The 19,606-nt window shown below is 37.0% G+C and overlaps 1 protein-coding gene across 5 annotated transcripts in view; it reads left to right on the forward strand.

Annotated features, from left to right (window-relative positions):
• PCNX1 (pecanex 1) overlaps positions 1-19,606 on the forward strand; it is a 129,489-nt gene that overhangs the window by 11,574 nt on the left and 98,309 nt on the right. For all 5 annotated transcript variants that reach the window (XM_028508014.2, XM_036011624.1, XM_036011619.1 and 2 more), the window contains exons 2-4: positions 14,234-14,442; positions 17,626-17,731; positions 19,391-19,436. In XM_028508014.2, the coding sequence (XP_028363815.1) occupies positions 14,234-14,442; positions 17,626-17,731; positions 19,391-19,436 (361 nt within the window). The remainder of the gene's footprint in view (positions 1-14,233; positions 14,443-17,625; positions 17,732-19,390; positions 19,437-19,606) is intronic.

A 19,606-nucleotide genomic window follows, 5' to 3' on the forward strand; every position in this document is an offset into this window, starting at 1 on the left:
ATATTACTACTATTCCTGGTCAGTATCTGGAATAGTTAAAAGAAAGGATGTAAAAACAAACAATTAAGAAAACCCCAATAAACCACTTTTCACTGTTGATTATGATATTAGCTGTGGGCTTGTCATATATGACCTTTATTATGTTGAGGTACATTCTCTCTATACCCACTTTGTTGAGAGTTTTTATCAGAAAGGGATGTTGAATTTTGTCAGATGCTTTTTTTATGCATCTATTGAGGTAATCATATGATTTTTGTTTTTCATTTTGTTAATGTGGTATATCACATTGATTGATGGTTGCTATTCTAGCAAACCATCATTGCTTTGCTAGAATAGATCCCATTTGATCATGTTGTGTGATCCTTTTAATGTATTATTTATTTGGATTGCTAGTACGTTGTTGAGGATTTTTGCATGGATGCTCATCAGGGATATTGGTCTGTAATTTCATTTTTTGTGGCATCCTTGTCTGGTTTTGTTATCAGGGTGATGCTGGCCTCATAAAATGAATTTGGAAATGTTACTCTGTATTTCATCTTTTTTAAGAGTTTGAGAGTGGTATTAATTCTTACTTAAATATTTGGTAGAATTCACCAGTGTAGCTGTCTGGTCCAGGACTTTCTTTTGTTGGGTTCATTTTTTTTTTTTTAGATTTTATTTATTTATTTTTAGAGAGGGGAAGGGAGGGAGAGGGGGACCGAAACATCAGTGTATGGTTGCCTCTTGAGTGCCTGCCTCCTCCTGGGGACTTGGCCTGCAACCCAGGCATATGCTCTCACTGAAAATCAAACCAGTGACCCTTTGGTTTGCAGGCTGGCACTCAATCCACTGAGCCACACGAGCCAGGGCCTTTTTTTAAAAAAAAAGATTTAATTTATTTACTTCCTTTTAGAGAGAGGGGATTGGAGGGAGAAAAACATGGAAACATCTATATAAGAGAGAAATGTTGACAATCGGTTGCTTCTCACATGTGCCCTGACCAGGAACCAGGAATGTGCCCTGGCTGGGAATCCAACAGGTGACCTTTTGGTTTGCAGGATGACGCCCAACCAACTTAGCCACGCTGGTCAGGGTGGTTCCTTTTTTTAAAAATAGTTGCATAGTATTCCGTTGTCTGGATATGTATTATTTAACATGTTTTCTGCTGATAGACATTTAATTTGTTTGCAGTCTTTTGCTAACACAAACCATCCTGTGATTTTATTTTTTTAAGATTTTATTTTTTTTTGTTTTTAGAGAGAGGGGAAAGGAAGGAGAAAGAAAGGGAGAGAAACATCAGTGTGTGGCTGCCTCTCATGTGCCCCGTACTGGGGACCTGGCCCACAACCCAGGCATGTGCCCTAGACTGGGAATCAAACTGGCAACCCTTTGGTTCACAGGCCCACTCTCAATCCACTGAACTGCACCAGCCAGGGCCCATGCTGTAATTTTTACAAATGTCATCTTACGTGTGTCCAGATATAGTATTAAGATAAATTCTTAGAAATAAGATTGCTTGGTTAAAGGGTACATACTTTTGAAATTTTGAAAGGTACTGCCAAATTGCCTCCCAGAAGGGCTGTATCACTCACTCTGCATGCCTGCGAGCCACGTATGAGAGTTTGTGCTCTTGTGTGCCACAGCCTCATACAGCCTTGCTGTTTTCATTGGCAAGGAATAGTATTTTAGAGTGTTTTCAATTTGCATCTTTCCTATTTTGAGAGGGATTGAGCAGCTTTCCATAAGCTTAGCGTCTCTTTTGGGGGTAGGGGAACCAGTTCATGTGCTTTATGCATTTTTTAAATCTATTTTCTGCTTGGTTATTTCTTACTATATCTGAGACCTTTTGTATATTAAGGAGATTAGTCCTTTGTAATGCATATGCAGGTATCTAATAGTTGTATAGTTTAGCCCATTGGAATTTATTTTGCTATAAACAATATGTGAACACCTAGTAAAAACAATTTTTTTTTGGATAGGCAATTGTCCCAATCAACCTGATTAAAGAGTCCCATCTTTTTCTTAGTGGTTTAAATGTCGCCCTTTTAATATGAGTTCCCACTGTGGTATTTGCATTTCCTGTTTTACCAATTTGTCCTTATATGAATATCATATTTTTTAGTAATCCTAGTTTGATATACTTACATATTTTTCTTTTATAGTGGTAATCTTTGTTATTCTCCCTTGCCATTGTTCCCTCCTCCTCCTTCTTCCTTGCTATTCTTGTATGTTTATTCTTCCATTTTCTTAAGTCTCCCAGGGATTCCATTGAATTTTTGATTGAAAGAGGTTGAATTTATAGATTACTTTATGCAGGGAAGTTTGACATCTTTATTGAGTTAAGGTGATCTCTTCATTTCTTTTATGTGACTCAGTAGATTTTATTTTATTTTTTTTTAAGATTTTAAAATTTATTTTTACAGAGAAAAGGAGGTGGAGAGGAAGAGAAACATCAATGTCTGGTTGCCTCTTGCATGCCCACTACTGGAGACCTGGCCTGCAACCCAGGCGTGTGCTCTGACTGGGAGTCGAGCTGGTAACCTTTTGGTTCACAGTCCCACACTCAATCCATTGAGCCACACCAGCCAGGGCAGTAGATTTTTTTTAATTTTTTTAATTTTCTGCTTACCTTGCATATTTTCTCTTAGGATTATTATTTTTTAGATAGTAAGATTTTAGTTTCTAACATGAGGGTAAACGGAACCACTTCTTTTTAAAATTTTTATTGATTACAGAGAGAGACAGAGAGACAGACAAAGATCAGTTTGTTGTTCCCCCCATCCGTATATTCTTGTATGTGCCTCCAACCCAGGATCAAACTCACAGCCCTGGCATATTGGGACAATGCTCCAATCAGCTGAGCTACCTAGCCAGAGCAGAACCATTTCTATCACTATGTTTCTAATGGGTTATTGCTTGTAGGCAAGAAAACTATTGATTTTTAAAATACAAACTTATTTTAGAAGTTTTATTGAACAGACACTCCTCCAAGGAGGACATACAAAGGACCCAGACACATGTGAAAAGATGATCGGCATCACAAGCCATCAAGGATATGCAAATTAAAACCACAGTGGGATACCACTTCACAACGGTCAGAATGGCCATCATAAACAAAGCAACAAAGAAGTGTTGGAGAGGTTGTGGAGAAAAGGGAACCCTAGTGCACTGTTGGTGGGATTGCAGACTGGTGCAGCCACTATAGAAAACAGAATGGAATTTCCTCAGAAAACTAAAAATGGAACTGCTTTTTGACCCGGCAATTCCACTGCTGGGATTATATTCTAAGAACCCTGAAACACCAATACAAAAGAACCTATGCACCCCAATGTTCGTAGCAGCACAATTTACAATTAGCCAAGTGCTGGAAGCAACCTAAGTGCCCATCAGAAAATGAGTGGATCAAAGAAAGATGGTACATTTACACAATGGAATTCTGTGCAGCAGAAAGAAAGAAGGAACTTATCTTATACCCTTTGTGACAGCATGGATGGAACTGCAGAGCATTTTGCTAAGTGAAATAAGCCAGGGGGTGAAAGACAAATACCATATGATCTCACCTTTAACTGGACTTAATCAACAAAATGAAGAAGCAAGCAAAATATAACCAAAGACATTGAAATAGAGAACAGGCTGACAGTGACCAGAGGGGAGAGGGGAGGGGATAATGGGGGAAAAGGGTGAAGGGTTTACAGGAACAATTATTAAGGACACATGGACAGTAACAAGGGGGGGGGGCGGTTGGAAACAGGGGAAGGAGGTGGAGAGGGCTTGGAGGGAAAGGCAGAAAAAAGAAAAGAAGAAGAAGTTTGAGATACATAGAAAAGTTGATAGTAAAGAGAACTCCCATCCATGTACCCTGCGCCCAGTTTCCCCTGTCGTTAGCCTTTCACATTACGGTGGTGCATTTGTGCAGCCAGTGACCAGTACTGCCACATCATTATTAACTTGCAGCCCATACTGTATTCAGGTTCCTTCAGTTTTTACTTGTGTCTTTTTTCTGTTCCAGGATGCCATCCAAAACTATTGATTTTAATTTATTAATTTTGCAACCAGAAACTTTATGGGATTAGCTTATACTTTCTAGTACTTTTAGTTTAAAAGGCTTTTTCAGGTATGCAATTATATTTGTAAATAAAAATTTTAACTTCTTTCCACTATTTATATTTTTTCTCATGTAATTACTTTGCATGATACTTTATACATCTGTATTAAATAATGCTAAAAATATGTATAGCCTTGCCGTGTTCCCTACTTTAATGGGAATTTTAGTGTTTTACTGTTAAACATACAGTTTGTTTATTTCTTTATCATATTATGGAAGTGTTTATATGTTTTTCAGTGACTTCTTGTCATTCATTGCAGTCTAGTATTTACCTTCACGTGTTCTGAGGTCTCGCAAGTCTTAACCTACCTCCTCTCCTTGTAGCTCATCTTTGGTGCCTCTGAACCGTTTCTACTCAGAACAGAGGTCTTTTTGTTTACTTATCTTGGTTTTGTCACTACATTGCTTAACTATTATTAAACCATCACATAGTTACTGTGCTGTATATGGCCATGTACAATCTACTTTAAAGTTCTCCGACTTTATCCTCATCATACGAGGATATGAGCCCTGTGAAATGAAGAGAGCTGTTATTATCCTCATCTTACAGATAAGGAAACAGAGGCTCCTAGAAGTTAAATCACTGGCTTAGGGTTCTGCAGGTTGCCTCTGCCATTTCTTCCCTTTGACCTCAGGACCACCACCAGTCACTGTCCACCATCCTCCTGTACACAGTCCTAAAAGATGCTTTTCTGATTAATTTCCTGAAAGCCTACCTGTGATTGAATTGAGATGAACTAAGTGTCGCCTCTTCTTTTCAGTATGTGTTCTGAATCTAGAATTTTCAGAGCTGCCCTTTCCATCACCATCTAATTATAGCCCTATTTTGGTCCCCCCTTTTATTAAAAAACAATTTTATTTATTCATTTTCAGAGAGAGGGGAAGGAAACAGAGAAAGAAGGAGAGAAAGAAACATTGATGTGTGAGAGAAACATCGATCCTCCAGCACTCTCCCAAGCAAGGACCAGCCTCAGCCCGGGCTTGTTCCCGTTGGGGAATTGAACCCAGGAATCCAACCAGCTACACTCAAAAACCCCTTTCATCAGGGCTGGTTCACCTTTTTGACTAGCATATTCTCTGAATACAGGGGAAGCCCATTACAAAGCACAGTGTTCTCCCAGGGATTCATTATGGTTCTCGCATAGGCTTAAAGTGGGACAATTTGTCTCACTCATCATTTTGGAGGGGGTGGGGGTTAGTTAGTCTGTTCTATGGCATGCATTATAAATGGATTTTATTAAAGTTTAATTACCCTTTCACTTATTGTCCTAATGTGGGGTTCTTTTCCTGCTGTGTTTATGTAAAAGACTATTTCCCTCTTGATTTGCCACTGCCGTTGCACGTGCTCTTTCCCTCCAACTACAGAGATGGCAGCATTTGCTGTTGGCTTATATTCTGTTCATTCCAGTTTTTTATGAACAAACCTGTAACTTTAGTCCTTATGAGTATGTAAATAGCAAGAACACAGTTGTTGCTAATGAGCTGTATGTTTTGTGAGCTGGAAACTTTTTGGGCAATTTTAACTTTGAGGCACAGCAGTGCTGTTGGTTTCAGGTGGCTGCTGTCCGTGTTTCAGCATAAACATCCGAAAATGCATTGGACAGCCCCCCTTCAACATAGGTTTATTTGGCTCAAAATGTCAGCAGTGCTGAGGCTGAGAAACTTTGCTCTAGAGCATACTTTCTCAGTGGGTATGATGTCACCCTGAAGAGGGTGAAAATTAGTTCTTGCGGGTGTGATGAAAACATCTTTTAATGTAAAAGTACAGATAGACATACAGTACATACAGAAATATAGCGTATCAGTGGTGGTAAAATTTCATGAGGGGAAGGGTGGTTAGAAAACCAACACTTCGGTGTGATTTTCTTTTACTCATACTGCTACCACACGTATAACACTTCTGACACCTCTGACACCAGATGTGTGGTTCCCCATCTCCCTACCCCACCAAGCAGCTTTCTGAGACAACCAGCTGGGTGCCCTCCGATTTGATTCGTGTCTGACATCTTCTACCTGGTCGTAGTGTATGGCTCAGTCCCACGAGACTCTCCTCCTTTCCCCCCTGCATTCCAATGCCAATCCCAAGTGCAGGTTATCTACCTGTGCTTCTGACCAATTGGCTGTAAATTGGAGGTTTCCATGACCCCATCCTCCAGTTTGTTTAATTTCCTAGAGCAGCCCAACAGAATTCAGGAAAACAGTTTACTTGCTGTTTACCGGTTTATAATAAAAGGATATGGTAAAGGATACAGAGGAATATGCAGCTGGGACAGACTGCATAGGGCAAGGTGTATGGGAAGGGGTGCAGAATGTTCTTTGCCAGTCTGCGGGTGCCAGCTCTCTAGCACCTGTAGGAATTCAGCAACCTGGAAGCTCCCCAAACCCCTACTTTGGGGTTTTATGGAGTCTTCATCACGTAGACACGATCAGTTATTAACTCCTTTTCTAGCCCCTCTTCCCTCTGGAGAAGGAGGAGTGAGGCTGAAAATTCCAGGCTCCTAATATTTCTTGGTCCTTTAGGTGACCAGCCCCGCTCCAGGAGCCCACCCAGAGTCACTTATTTGGAACAAGAGACATTCCTATCACTTTAGAAATTTAGGTGTCAGGAACCAAAGACCAAATATTAGAACAAAAGATGTGCCTACTGCTCTTAGCACTTAGGAAATTCTGAGAGTTTTAGGAGTTCTGTTCTGGGGACCAGGTGCAGAAACCAGTGTGCACACACACACACACACACACACACACACACTTTTTGTTATTTCTCAGGGAGTGATTAGGGAAAACAATGTCTGTCTAAAAAGGCAGTAACGAGAAAAAGCTGAAAAACACTGCCTTGCAAGGAGACTGTCAAATGCAATGGTTAAAACTTAGGTTCTTAGTCACTGAAGTCAGACTGGATAGAAATCCTGTTTCTACCACTTATCAGCTGCCAGCAAATGACTTCATAGTCTCAATTTTCTTTTCTGTAAAATGGAGATGATGATAGTGCTTTCTTTAAAAGACTGTTATAAGATACCCATTTAAAGCAACTGCTGCTTAGTAAAACACTAAATTAGTCATTTTTAAGAAGATAGGGAGGGAAAGGGTCTTGTTTATGGCAGTATTGCCATTCCTCCAAAGACTATCTGGGACTTAAAAGGTGTTCAGTAAGTATATGTTCAATGAATGAACAAAGCTCTTACATACTGTCAAAGTTGCCTTTAGGAAAATGAGGAAGTGGTAGTAGTAAGACATGTTGTATACCTTCCTTCATTTTTGTTTTGTTAGGTATCTTTCATATTTACCTCACGTTAATTCTTTTGTGTGATACATTACCTAATTTTAGTGTTTAATTTTAAAGATAGGAATGGATTATATAAGCATACAATACCATTACTATGTTTCAAACAAACTGAGTGAGCTCAGGGCAAAATGATGTATGGGTTCTGTTAATACTCTTGAGAGTTAATATACTTCAAATTTATAAATTTTACTGATTCACCTTCTTGTGTTAGGGTCTCAGCTTATAATTTCTGTGAATTTTAGTGAAACATAAAAGACCATAATTAAATAACTCCTGAAAACCTAGTTTTTTGTGTATGATGATTTTATCTCAAAATATTCTTATTTGATCCTTATAGTTTTATCTTTCCTTTGGCTTTATACTTTTGTTACTGAATTGAATTATTTTGACTTTTAAGCATGAAATTTGAGCTATTTACTTTATACATGTATGGTATATTACATCAATAGCAGCATAGTGAGTCCTGCCTGGTGTGGCTCAGTGGATTGAGTGCTGGCCTGTGAACCAAAGGGTTGCTGGTTCAATTCCCAGTTAGCACATGCCTGGGTTGCGGGCTAGGTCCTCAGTAGGTCCTCAGTACTCGACAGGTACCCACACATTGATCTTTCTTTCCCTCTCTTTCTCCCTCCCTTCCCCTCTGTCTAAAAGTAAATAAATAAAATCTTTTTAAAAATACCAGCATAGTTCATAAGTGTAAGAGGAATCCCCTTGTTTTACATGTATTGGCCTATAAAGTAATCCCATTGAATATATCCTAAACTAGTATTTTGTGAAGTATAGTAAGAAGATCTATTCTTAAGAATTGTAAAGTAGTGTTGATAGTCCTTGTTAATGAGTTCTTAAAATTGTTTCAATAGAATATATCAGAAACAAATGGAATAAAGAAATGTCAGGTTATTTAAGTTGGAGTTTATGAGGCAGCTTCTGGTCCTTGTATTCACCATTTAGATGAATTGTTTTTATGAATTTACTGAAATTTTTTTTATCAAATTACTTGGATTTACTTAGACTGATTAAACTGGCAAAAGAGTGATTCATACACCAAAATGTCAAGTTACTAAGTTATAAAAGGATGTGTGAATCAAGATAGTTCTACTAAGAACTATTATAGGATTATAGTTGGAATTACAAAAATGATCATACTAGAATTATCACATTGTGAAGTAACCTCTTTATCTTACATTTCATTTCAGAACTCAAATGACTAGTTCTCCCCTATAGCTTAGCTTACTGCACAGTAAGAAGGCGATATGTAATACAATGCTCACTTCCTTAGGCAGCAATGTAAAGACATATGCTCATTGTTTATGCTTTGTTGGATTTATAATTTTCACTATTTTCTACACTACAAAATCTCTGACTGGCTTATTTCTTAGCATAATACTCTCCAGATCCATCTATGTTGTCACAAAAGGTAAGATTTCCTCCTTTTTTACAGCTGAGTAGTGTTCCATTATGTGAATGTACCACAGCTTTTTTATCCTACTCATCAACTGATGGGCACTTGGGCTGTTTCCAAATCTTGTTTATTGTATGTAGTTCTGGAATGAACATAGGGGTGCATATATTCTTTTGAATCAGTGTTTTGGGTTTCTTTGGATATATTCCTTGAAGTAGAATGGCTGGGTCATGAAGCACTTCAATTTTTAATATTTTGAGGAACCCCCATACTGTTTTTGATAGTGGTTGTACCAGTCTGCATTCCCACCAACAGTGCATGAGGGTTCCCTTTTCGTCACATCTTTGCCAGTACTTATTGTTTGTTAATTTATTGATGATAACCATTCTGACATGCATGATGTGATATTATGAATGTGATTTTAATTTGCATTTCTTTGATGATTAGTGATGTTTGAGCATCTTTTCATATATCTGTTGGCCATCTGTGTGTCCTCTTTGGAGAAGTATCTATTCAGGTCCTCTGCCCATTTTCTATTTGGATTGTTTGTTTTTCTGGTCTTATGAATTCTTTATACATTTTGGATATTAACCCCTTATTGGGTGTATCATTGGTGAATATCTTTTTCTTTTAAAGATGTTATGTATTTTTTGAGAGGGGAAAGGGACAAAGAGAGGGAGAGAAACATCAATGTGTGGTTGCCTCTCGAGCACCCCGTAGTGGGGGCCTGGCCTGCAACACAGGCATGTACCCTGAGAGGGAATCGAACCAGTGACCCGTTTGTTTGAAGTCTGACACTCAGTTTACTAAGCCACACTAGCCAAGGCATGCAAATATCTTTTTCAATTCAGTTGGTTGTCTATTCATTTTGTTGGTGGCTTCCTTTGCTGTACAAAAACTTTTAGTTCGATTTAGTCTCATTTGTTTCCCTTGCCTGAGGAAATATATGAAAAAAATATTGCTAAGAGAAATGTCCGAGATTTTATTGCTTGTTTTCTTCTAGGAGTTTTATGGGTTTGAGTCTAACAATTAGGTCTTTAATCTATTTTGAATTAATTCTTGTATTTGTGTAAGAAGTTGGTCTACTTGTTTTAGGGTGTTTTTTTTTTTTGCATGTATCTGTCCAGTTTTCCCAGCACAATTTATTGAATACATTGTCTTTACCCATTGTGTGTTCTTGCCTCCTTTGTGATATGTTAGTTGACCATATAGGTGTGGATTTATTTCTGGGCTCTTTGTTTTGTTCATTTTCAGATCATGGATTTCTGACTGAACTGGTCCAAATGCCTGAGTATGATTACATGATAAGGAAATCTCAGAAATCAAGAAGTTAACTAATTATAGCATAATTGAATCGAAAAAACCTCAGCCTGTCTGTTTTAATATTTCAGCCTTTTGCTGTGAGATAGATTGTTAAGACGTGTAGCAAGAGTACTCAAGTCTGATGACTGCAAGTCTTTATTTTGAGCTTGCAGTCCTGTGACCTTTCTAGTTACTTAATGAGGGCCTTGTGTTTCCACCAGTGTTGCACCACCTGCTGCACCGCCTTCATTCTCTGCTCTTCACTGTTTGTGGTATCCTAGGGAAGAAGTAAAACCAGCCTTTCTATATAAGCAATTTGTAACAATAGACAGACATTTGTGTGAAGATAAGACAGATTGATTTTATTATCCGAGGGCAGCCAATGTGCTTGGTTGCACCAGCACTAACTTAAAGATGACATATACAATAAAATATTACAACCTAAGACAAAAGATGTCCTTTACAAAACACTAGTAGTCTTTCTTGTTAGGGAACATAATTAACCTTAAGTCAATAAACACCTGCCAAAACAATTTCAAAATAGATGTTTTCATTTAGAATTGGCTTGTTGAATGGGATATGAGAATTGTATTTTTAACAGCAACATAAGCAATTTTATCGTGTTAAAAATTTTTTCTTCAGAAAAAAGAATTTGCTTTTCCATGAGATGCTGTTTGTTGGTAAATGGAATTCTGAACATCTTTCTTTGAAAACACAGTATTGATATCTCTAATTTAACAAAATGTAAAAGCAAATAGTAAATACTACTAGGTTTGCTCTCTGGTATATAACCTGTAAAAGTAAAAAATAGGTGACCTAGTTTCAATTTTTTTTTGGTGTTTGATTTTTACTGAGACTGTAAATGTAGACTTTTTTTTTTCTTTAAAGATTTCCTTTATTTATTTTCAGAGAGAGGGTAAGGGAGGGAAAAAAGAGGGGGAGAGAAACATCAGTTGGTGGCCTCTCACTCACCCCCAACTGGGGCGACCTGGCTTGCAGCCCCGGCATGTGCCCTGATAGGGAATCAAACCGGCAACCTTTTGGTTTGTAGGCTGGTGCTCAATCCACTGAGCCACACTAACTTGGGATTTTAAAAAAATGTATTTTATTTATTTATTAAATGCAGACATCTTGTAAATGGTGAAGCACAGTTACAGGGGAGGTTTATGATTCATTTATGACTTGATAATAACATTGTCAGTTGTGCTGGGATCAGCTGAGAGCCCAGTGAGGTAACGCAAGCAGAGCAGAGAACAAGCAGAGGACAGAGTCACACGGCGGCCCTATGTGTCTGTGCACTGCACCTGCTTCGGGAGAAGTGGAATGTGGAGCACAGCTGTCCTCTGCACCTAGGAACCTCTAGGGCAACCTCTGACAGGGCTTCAGGATTTGAATCACACGGTATAAAATGAATGGGTACCGTTTGTAGTTAGAGTAGAAAATATAAATGTTAATCATCTGATACTGGTTTCCAGGATGAAATGGTCACTTACAATTTTGTTTCCAGTCTTTTCAATATTCAACATTAAAAAGTTAAGGAATTCTGTACTTACTATATATAGATCCTACATATTTAAGTGTGTTTCTTGACACTCACTCACCTACTGCTTTTGACAAAAAAGCAGGGAGAGTTTACTTAGATCTGTTTTAAGTATTCCTAATCTTTAACTCGTGTAGAGGCAAATACGATAGACCATTCAATATTAAGTAGCCTCTTTTATCTTTTCTGTATGGAAAGGCCATTAACATTTCCACTGAATTTGCCACTCTGAAGAGTAATGGTGAGGTGCTCTCCTATCCACTTAATAATGTAATCAATCATTTTAATCTTATTATGGACTACTGGTGAGTAATGATGGAACCTTGACTCCTATTTTCATTGGCACTTTACCTTTGAAAATGGAATTGGTATTGCGGTATATAATGAGACATGCAGCGGCGTAGGTGTTAGAAACCTGGCTTAATTTTGTTGTTCAGATGTTGTTAAGGTGGTGATCTTGGGTAAGTCATCCAAAGCTAGTAGGTCTTCAGTTTTCTGTGTGGAAATGAGGGTTTTGAACTAAATGATCTCCAAGAATTCTAGTTCTCATGTGAACATATCATATGTAGACCAGCATTATGCAGAATTTTTATAAATACTATGAGCAGTATGTATATGTGTGTTCCTATTTGTGTCTGCTTTGAAATTTTTGTGAATTTGAATGAGTGTGTACATGTAGTATGTGTATTTCCTGCTAGACAAAGGTTATTCAGGGCACTTTCATTTTACAGCGTATGTTAGATTTATTAATGCTACAAATTAAACTACTTAAAATTTTATACTCTTTATAGATTGAAAATATAAACAATATTTAACAATATTTTTTAGAAGTTTGGTTTTTGAAATATGGCTTAAGGCCCTTTTAATTTAAACAGCATTTATAAATTTAGTATTCATTTTAAGTACTTAAGTTATATGAGAAATATTTGTAAGCACTTAACTCTTTTAAACCTGATATTTATGGATTTTATAAAATTTTAAATACATTTTTCATTTTACAATTATAAGCTGAAATCAGTTATACTATGACATTTTAAATTGGAATTACAGTTTTATTTTTTAGATATACTGATATAAATGGCTTCTTAGTCTAAGTATTTAAAAATAGCAAATATGTACCTGTTATGCTCATATCCAACCCAAAACTGTTAAACTGTAGGCCTGAGTTACTTTTTTGCTCACCCCCAGTTTTAACCCACACACTTTCTCCCTCCCAAATCACTGAAGAAACAAACAAACAAACAAAAAAGCCCTTTTAGTATACCTGTAATCTGAATCTCCCTGGATTGTCAGGATCTTTCTGGTTTCACCACCTGAAGCAGTTTGAGGTTACCTTTCCAAGCAAATTTAGAGTCATATTTTCAGATAATTGAAGTTGAATCTTACAGAAACATTTGAAATCTAGAGTTGTAGATATCCAGAAGGAATTTTTTCATATGAAAGTGGACATAAGTTGAGCCCAGTTTTATAGTCTCTGCCGACAGTGACTCTGGGGCAGCCGTGCCTTCTGAGTCAGGTGGTCTCCCAGCCTGCCGCCGGGACCGAGGCCACAGCACTGAATCCCCAAGTATGACGAGCCTGTAATCCCTGTGCCCAGGGTGCTTCTGGCTTATTTCAGTTGTGTTTATTACTTGATTCTGTTCTGTATTATTTTATTTGACGGTCTACAATTTCTAAGTGTCTTAAGTATATTTTAAAATAAAACAACTTGGATTATGCATGGCTCCTATGTCTTACCCGGGTCTACAGTTACAGTTCTAAGGATTCTCATGACAGTTTTAACTTGCAATTTTCTGGACACAAAGAATGTTTATACATTAAACTTACGAAGAGCAACGTGAACAGAGATTATATGTATTTGGATCACAACCCTGTCTTACTCATATCATGTAATATGATACCTTAACTTTCCAGTTGTATATTACAAGTGTTTTGGCATGGACTTTATGCCAGTATTGTCCAGTGGAATTGTAATGTGAACCATATATGTAATTAAAATTTTTCTAGTAGCCACAGTAAAATTCAGTAAGAATAAACAGATCAAATTAACTTTTAATATTTTATTTAACAGTATAGTAAATGTTATTTCAACATGTACTCAATATAAAAATTATTGATAATATTTAGCATTCTTTTATTTTTCATAACAAGTCTTCAAAATCCTATGTTATTTTTTAAAAGATTTTATTTATTTATTTTTAGAGAGAGGGGAAAGGAAGGAGAAAGAGAAGAGAAGCATCAATGTGTGGTTGCCTCCCACACATCCCCCACTGGGGACCTGGCCTGCAACCCAGGCATGTGCCCTGACCAGGAGTTGAGCTGGGGACCCTTTGGTTCACAGGCCAGCACTCAATCCACTGAGCCACACCAGCCAGGGCAAAATCCTGTGTTATTTTATTTACCTTGCACAACTCAGGTCAGACTAACCACATTTCAGTTGCTCAATAGCCCCAGGTATCTAGTGGCTACTGTATTGGGCAGTACTGTCTTATACTTTGCAGCTTAGTGCTGGTAACATAATTGTTGCTTTCTGTGTGACTGTGTATGTTTATTATAGTTACAGATTTCTTCAATTGAGTCAAGTATAAGATATTTAAAAATGCATACTCTTTTTTTCTCTTAAAGGCCCTTCCTTCTTCCATGATTATAGTTGCAGTTTATTGTCCTGTGATAGCCGCTGTTTTCATTGTTCTGAAGATGGTCAACTATCGACTTCACAGAGCACTTGATGCTGGAGAAGTTGTAGATAGGAACGCAAATGAGTTCCCAGGTCAGCGAACCAAAGCTGAGCAAGGCAACTGTTCAACTAGGAGAAAGGACAGCAATGGCCCAAGGTAAGGGAAGCCATGTCACTCTGTAATGATGTAGATCTTGCCTGTGTACAGTGATGTGATACTGTGTTGTGCCTGTTCCATCCGTGTGGTTTTAAGGCAGTGATAGGTCGTACCACTATGGATGCTGTGACAAGTACAGATTGTCACATTAGATCACAGCACAGCTAACTGGCATAGCTGGGGGATTAAATCAATGTCCTTGGCCTTACTGCTAAATAACATGTTGGAATCAGTAGTTATAATTGTATAATAATTATTCACACCAAAGACTAAAGTCAATGAAAAACAGCCTAAAGTAATAATAAAGCATGATTTATAAATCTTAGTCTTTATATATTATTTATGCTTATAAATAAAATTATAAATCTTTAATAAATTTGAATATTTTACTTCATATTTATAATTGAATTTTTCACTTAATCTCTTGTAAGTTTTTTTTTTTGAAATATTTTTCAATTCTTTATTTTCACCCTAGAAACCTAACTGCTCTATCCCTAGATCTTTACGTAACTGACTTCTTGGAGTTCAAATCTGTGTAAATGTCACCTCTTCCTGGAGGCTTCCTTTTCTGTCCCAGCTCAAGTATTCTCCCTGGGGGTCAGTCATATTCTATTGCATTATCTTGGCCCCGCCCACTGTCTCATTTTGATCGAGGGACTTTATCCATAGTCAAAAGTTTATTGTGACTTTATTACCACCAGTATGACTTAAAAAACAGTTTTTACGTGAACAGTTGACATCCATAAGTTCATTCAGTCTTGAAAACAATTCTGAGGCACACACTGTGATTATCCCCGGCTTGCAGATGTGGAACCTAAGGTGAGAGAGATCCAGAGTCAGATCTGGAGCCCGTGCCTTTAACCGCTATGCGATGTTTCCACTCAGTAAGATAAGGAGTATTTCAGGTATCAAGATAGAAATGCTGTAAGACAGGTAATGTGTCTGTATGTTTTCCAGTGCAGTGAAAGTCATTTATCCTTTTTCAAATATATGAGGGGGACCTCAGAAAAACCCAAGAATTACCTTCTGGAGCATGGGCCCCTCATAGTACAGGCTTCCCCTGCTAGGTGGGTGTTCTAGGGACCCATCTTGTATCAGTGGACCAGCTGACCGTGTGAGAGGCTGCGTTGGCTTCAGTGAGTTTTTCTGAGGACTCTTTCAGCAGTTCGCCCATTTCATGATGGGTGACTTACTAGCACACCTGCCCATACCGCGCTGAGTGTTCAGCAGTTTTTGACCAAAAGCGGCTTGACCCCTATGCCCTATCCTCCCTATTTACCTGATCTTGCCCCTATCGACTTTTTTGGTTACCCTGGATGAAAAAGTCGTAAGAGGGAAACATTTTGCCAATGTGGAGGAGGTGAAACAAAAAAATGGCAGAAGCATTAAAAGGCTTCAAAACTGACAAAATCAAAACTGTTTTGAGCACTGGAAAAAAATGTCTTGATAGGTGTATTGCATCAAATGGAGAGTACTTTGCAGGTGACTAAAGTTTAAATGTGTAAGAATAAATACACAATTTTTTAAAAGTAAATTCTGTTTTTTTTTGGGTCACCCCTCGTATTTTCTCCATCTCTAACGTGACTACCCTCTTTGTGCATTGGACAAATAATTTATGCTTGTCATAATTATGTTCATAGCATTAATCACTATCTGAAATTATCTTACTTAGTCATTTATTAGTACAGTATTTCCACGTTTCTTGAAGCAGAGGCCTTTTTTTCTCTATATACTATTATATTCCTGGCTCTAAAATAGCATCTGACACTGAGAGGTACTCATGAAATATTTGAAATAGTGAAACCATTTCTTTTCGTGATATTATTTTTTACTTAACAGTTTTCCATTTTGTGGATATACCATATTTAATATCATTTTTATAGTTATTTCAATTATTTTCAAATTCAAATATTGATCACTATGATATTTAAATTTTAAATGAATAAATTTAATCATACTTTAGAATTACTAGGAAGCTATATCCATTTTTAAGATTTTTCAGTATATATTGCCAAATTCTAAAGATTTCACCTTGTAATTATGATGACCACCAGTTTGAGGGCTTTTTGTTTTTTTTGTTTTAATAATTTTATTCAATATCCTCCTTCACACATTAACTTTCTTTTTTTTTTTTTAAAGATCTTATTTTTATTTATTTTTAGGGCGGGAAGGGAGGGAGATAGAGAGAGAGAGGGAGAGAGAGAGAGAAACATCAATGTGCGGTTGCTGGGGGTTATGGCCTGCAACCCAGGAATGTACCCTGGCTGGGAATCGAACCTGGGACACTTTGGTTCCCAGCCCGCACTCAGTCCACTGAGCTACGCCAGCCAGGGCCTGCTTTTTGGTTTTTTGTACTTTTGATAACATTGAGTGTTTAGTGTTTTGACAGAACTGTGACAAAGATGTTGTTTAGTTTTTTAGTGTTTGGATTACTAGTGAAATGGAGGTGTTTTTCTTGTGTTATTGGTCAGTTGTCTTTCTAATGGTGGTTAGTTTTTTTGCTATTGATTTGGAGAAGATATTTATGAAGATATTAATTATGTCAAATACTTCAGTTTGTGGCATTTTACTTATTTATATGCCACAGTTTTTCTTTTTTAAAATATATTTTATTTATTTCTAAAGAGAAGAGAAGGGAGGGAGAAAGAGAGGGAGAGAAACGTTAGTGTGTGGTTGCCTTTTTGATGCCCACTATTGGGGACCTGGTCTGTAACCCAGGCATGTGCCCTGACTGGGAATCAAGCTGATGACCCTTTGGTTTGCAGGCCGGCACTCAATCTACTGAGACATACTAGCCAGGGCTACTTTCTATATTTACAGTGACTGATTTGTCTTTGCTTATAGGAAGCAAAAGACAAATCATTTCTTTGCTATAGTGTGCATATGGCCCATATCATAAAATATGTGCCATATTTAGTATGCTGTAATTCTAATTAAGGTCAGTTTCTAATACTGGATTGAGTGTAGACAGTTTGGGAGAGTTTTAAAAAATATTTTAAAGTAGTGATGTGATTACAAAATAGTTCAAGTTATTAGACTTATAAATGAAGAGTGTTCATTAATTTTTTTTTGTCATTTGCTCTACTAAAAATCAGAACTTCTTTACTTTGAAAAAAAATAACAAAAAGGAAACCATCAGTGGTGGAATAATGGCAGTTTCTCTTACTCGTTTTTTTTCAACAGCGATCCTGGTGGAGGGATTGAAATGTCTGAGTTCATTCGAGAGGCCACACCACCAGTGGGTTGCAGTTCAAGAAATTCTTATGCTGGCCTGGATCCAAGTAACCAGGTAGAAACCTGTATGATACTATTTTGCCTTTTCCTTTCCTCTTGATAGGGGTTTTAGGAATTCTCGTGTCTGCAGTAGTCATTTGGTGTTTGGGTTTATTTTGCTTATTAATAATTTTTTATTGTTTATTAATATCTTTTGTTAATATTCTATTTTTTAACTGAGTTTTCACATTAAGTGTAATTTTTCCTTTGCATAGAGCTTAATAAACAGTTTAAAATATTGCAAATCTCATTTTTATTGCCTATATCAAGAATTTATTAGTACTTTTAACATGTTTGTGTGCTTATTTTTACTGCCATGTAAATTTCATAGAGCATAGTATACATACCTTAAGTGTACAGCTCAGTGGATTTTTACACACACACACACATACTATATACATAAACACACACCAATTTAATTGCCATCCAGATCAAGAATATCGTCCATGTCCTTTCCGATTCAATATTTACTTATATTTTGAGCAAGTTTCTTATTATGTATTTTTGTCCCGTTGAATCAATGAAAAGCTAGATTTACTAAAATATAAAATAACATTGGAAAGTTTTAAATTTTATTCTAAGATGTTAAATTTGCATGAGTGTTTTCTCCTTGACACCTTTGAAAACAGATTATAGAAAGATTTACTAAGACTTATTAATTTAGTAACTGTCATGTTGTTATATTGTTTCCTGAAGTTGTTTGTGGAATTTGTGGTATTTGTTTATATAATTGTTTTAAAATACTTTATTTACTTCTTTATTTTTTTAGAGAAAGGGGAAGGGAGAGAGAGAAACATCAATGTGTGGTTGCCTCTCATGCACCCCCTACTGGGGACCTGGCCTACAACCCAGGCATGTGCCCTAGACTGGGAATCAGACTGGCAACCCTTTGGTTCTCAGGCCCGCTCTCAATCCACTGAGCTACACCAGCTGGGGCTGCTTATATAATTTTTATAGTAGTATAATAAATGATGGCTGTGCAATTTTAGGGAAGTGTTATACCATCTTTAGTATAAGCACTAGGAGTTCAGTAGATTTTAGTTTTCTGTTTCGTTTTCTAGTAAATGAGTTTTTAATTCATTTTTCACAGATGCCTTAGTTTTTCATTCTTTCTAAACATGTTATAGCAGTTTGCAGTAGTAGTTACTTTTTTGTCTGCAACTGAGGAAATTGCATATTGATTCATTCACAATTTGACAGTTGAAGATTTAGGTTGCTTTTTGTTGCATATAATGTTTTGTCCTCAGAACGTTCCCTTTATATCTCTTGACAAGTCTAAATTTATTTCAGATAGACTCAACACCTGATTTGGCTTTTGTTTATAACATGAACATGTCATGGTGTGGCATGAAAAAGTGATAATAATAGTGTAAAATAAACTGCTCAAAGTGGGAGGCACCCTCCCTAGGGGCTGCAGGAGTCCTGAGCGCATAGATGGACTCAGGGACTCCGTGTCCTGGCACATCTGTGATGTAGACACAGTGTGTGCCCTGGCAGGCAGGTCTGCAGCTCTGCTGTAAAAATGCCTGAGCGGCATCTTTTCCTCCTGATAAAAGTGACTGATACTATGCTTTGATAACATCATAATTGCATTTGACTATCTTGCTAGTGTACATTGGTAATGACAGAGCTAGCACTTTAATTAGTTTTTTCTTGTTTCATGTCATGTTTTCAGATTGGATCTGGCTCCTCTCGTCTTGGAACAGCAGCAACTATTAAAGGTAGATGTGATCTAACTTGAAAGTCGTCTCTGACTTTCCATTTCATTTTTAGGTGTAATAAATATAGATAACTGAGCATTTTATATTCACATGAAAAATTGTTCTTGAAATTATTTCGTAGATAAAATTATGTATCTTATATTAAAGGCTACTTGATTTATATTGTGTTT

The sequence above is a fragment of the Phyllostomus discolor genome, chromosome 1, assembly GCF_004126475.2.
Source record: "Phyllostomus discolor isolate MPI-MPIP mPhyDis1 chromosome 1, mPhyDis1.pri.v3, whole genome shotgun sequence".
NCBI classification, from domain to species: Eukaryota; Metazoa; Chordata; class Mammalia; order Chiroptera; family Phyllostomidae; genus Phyllostomus; species Phyllostomus discolor.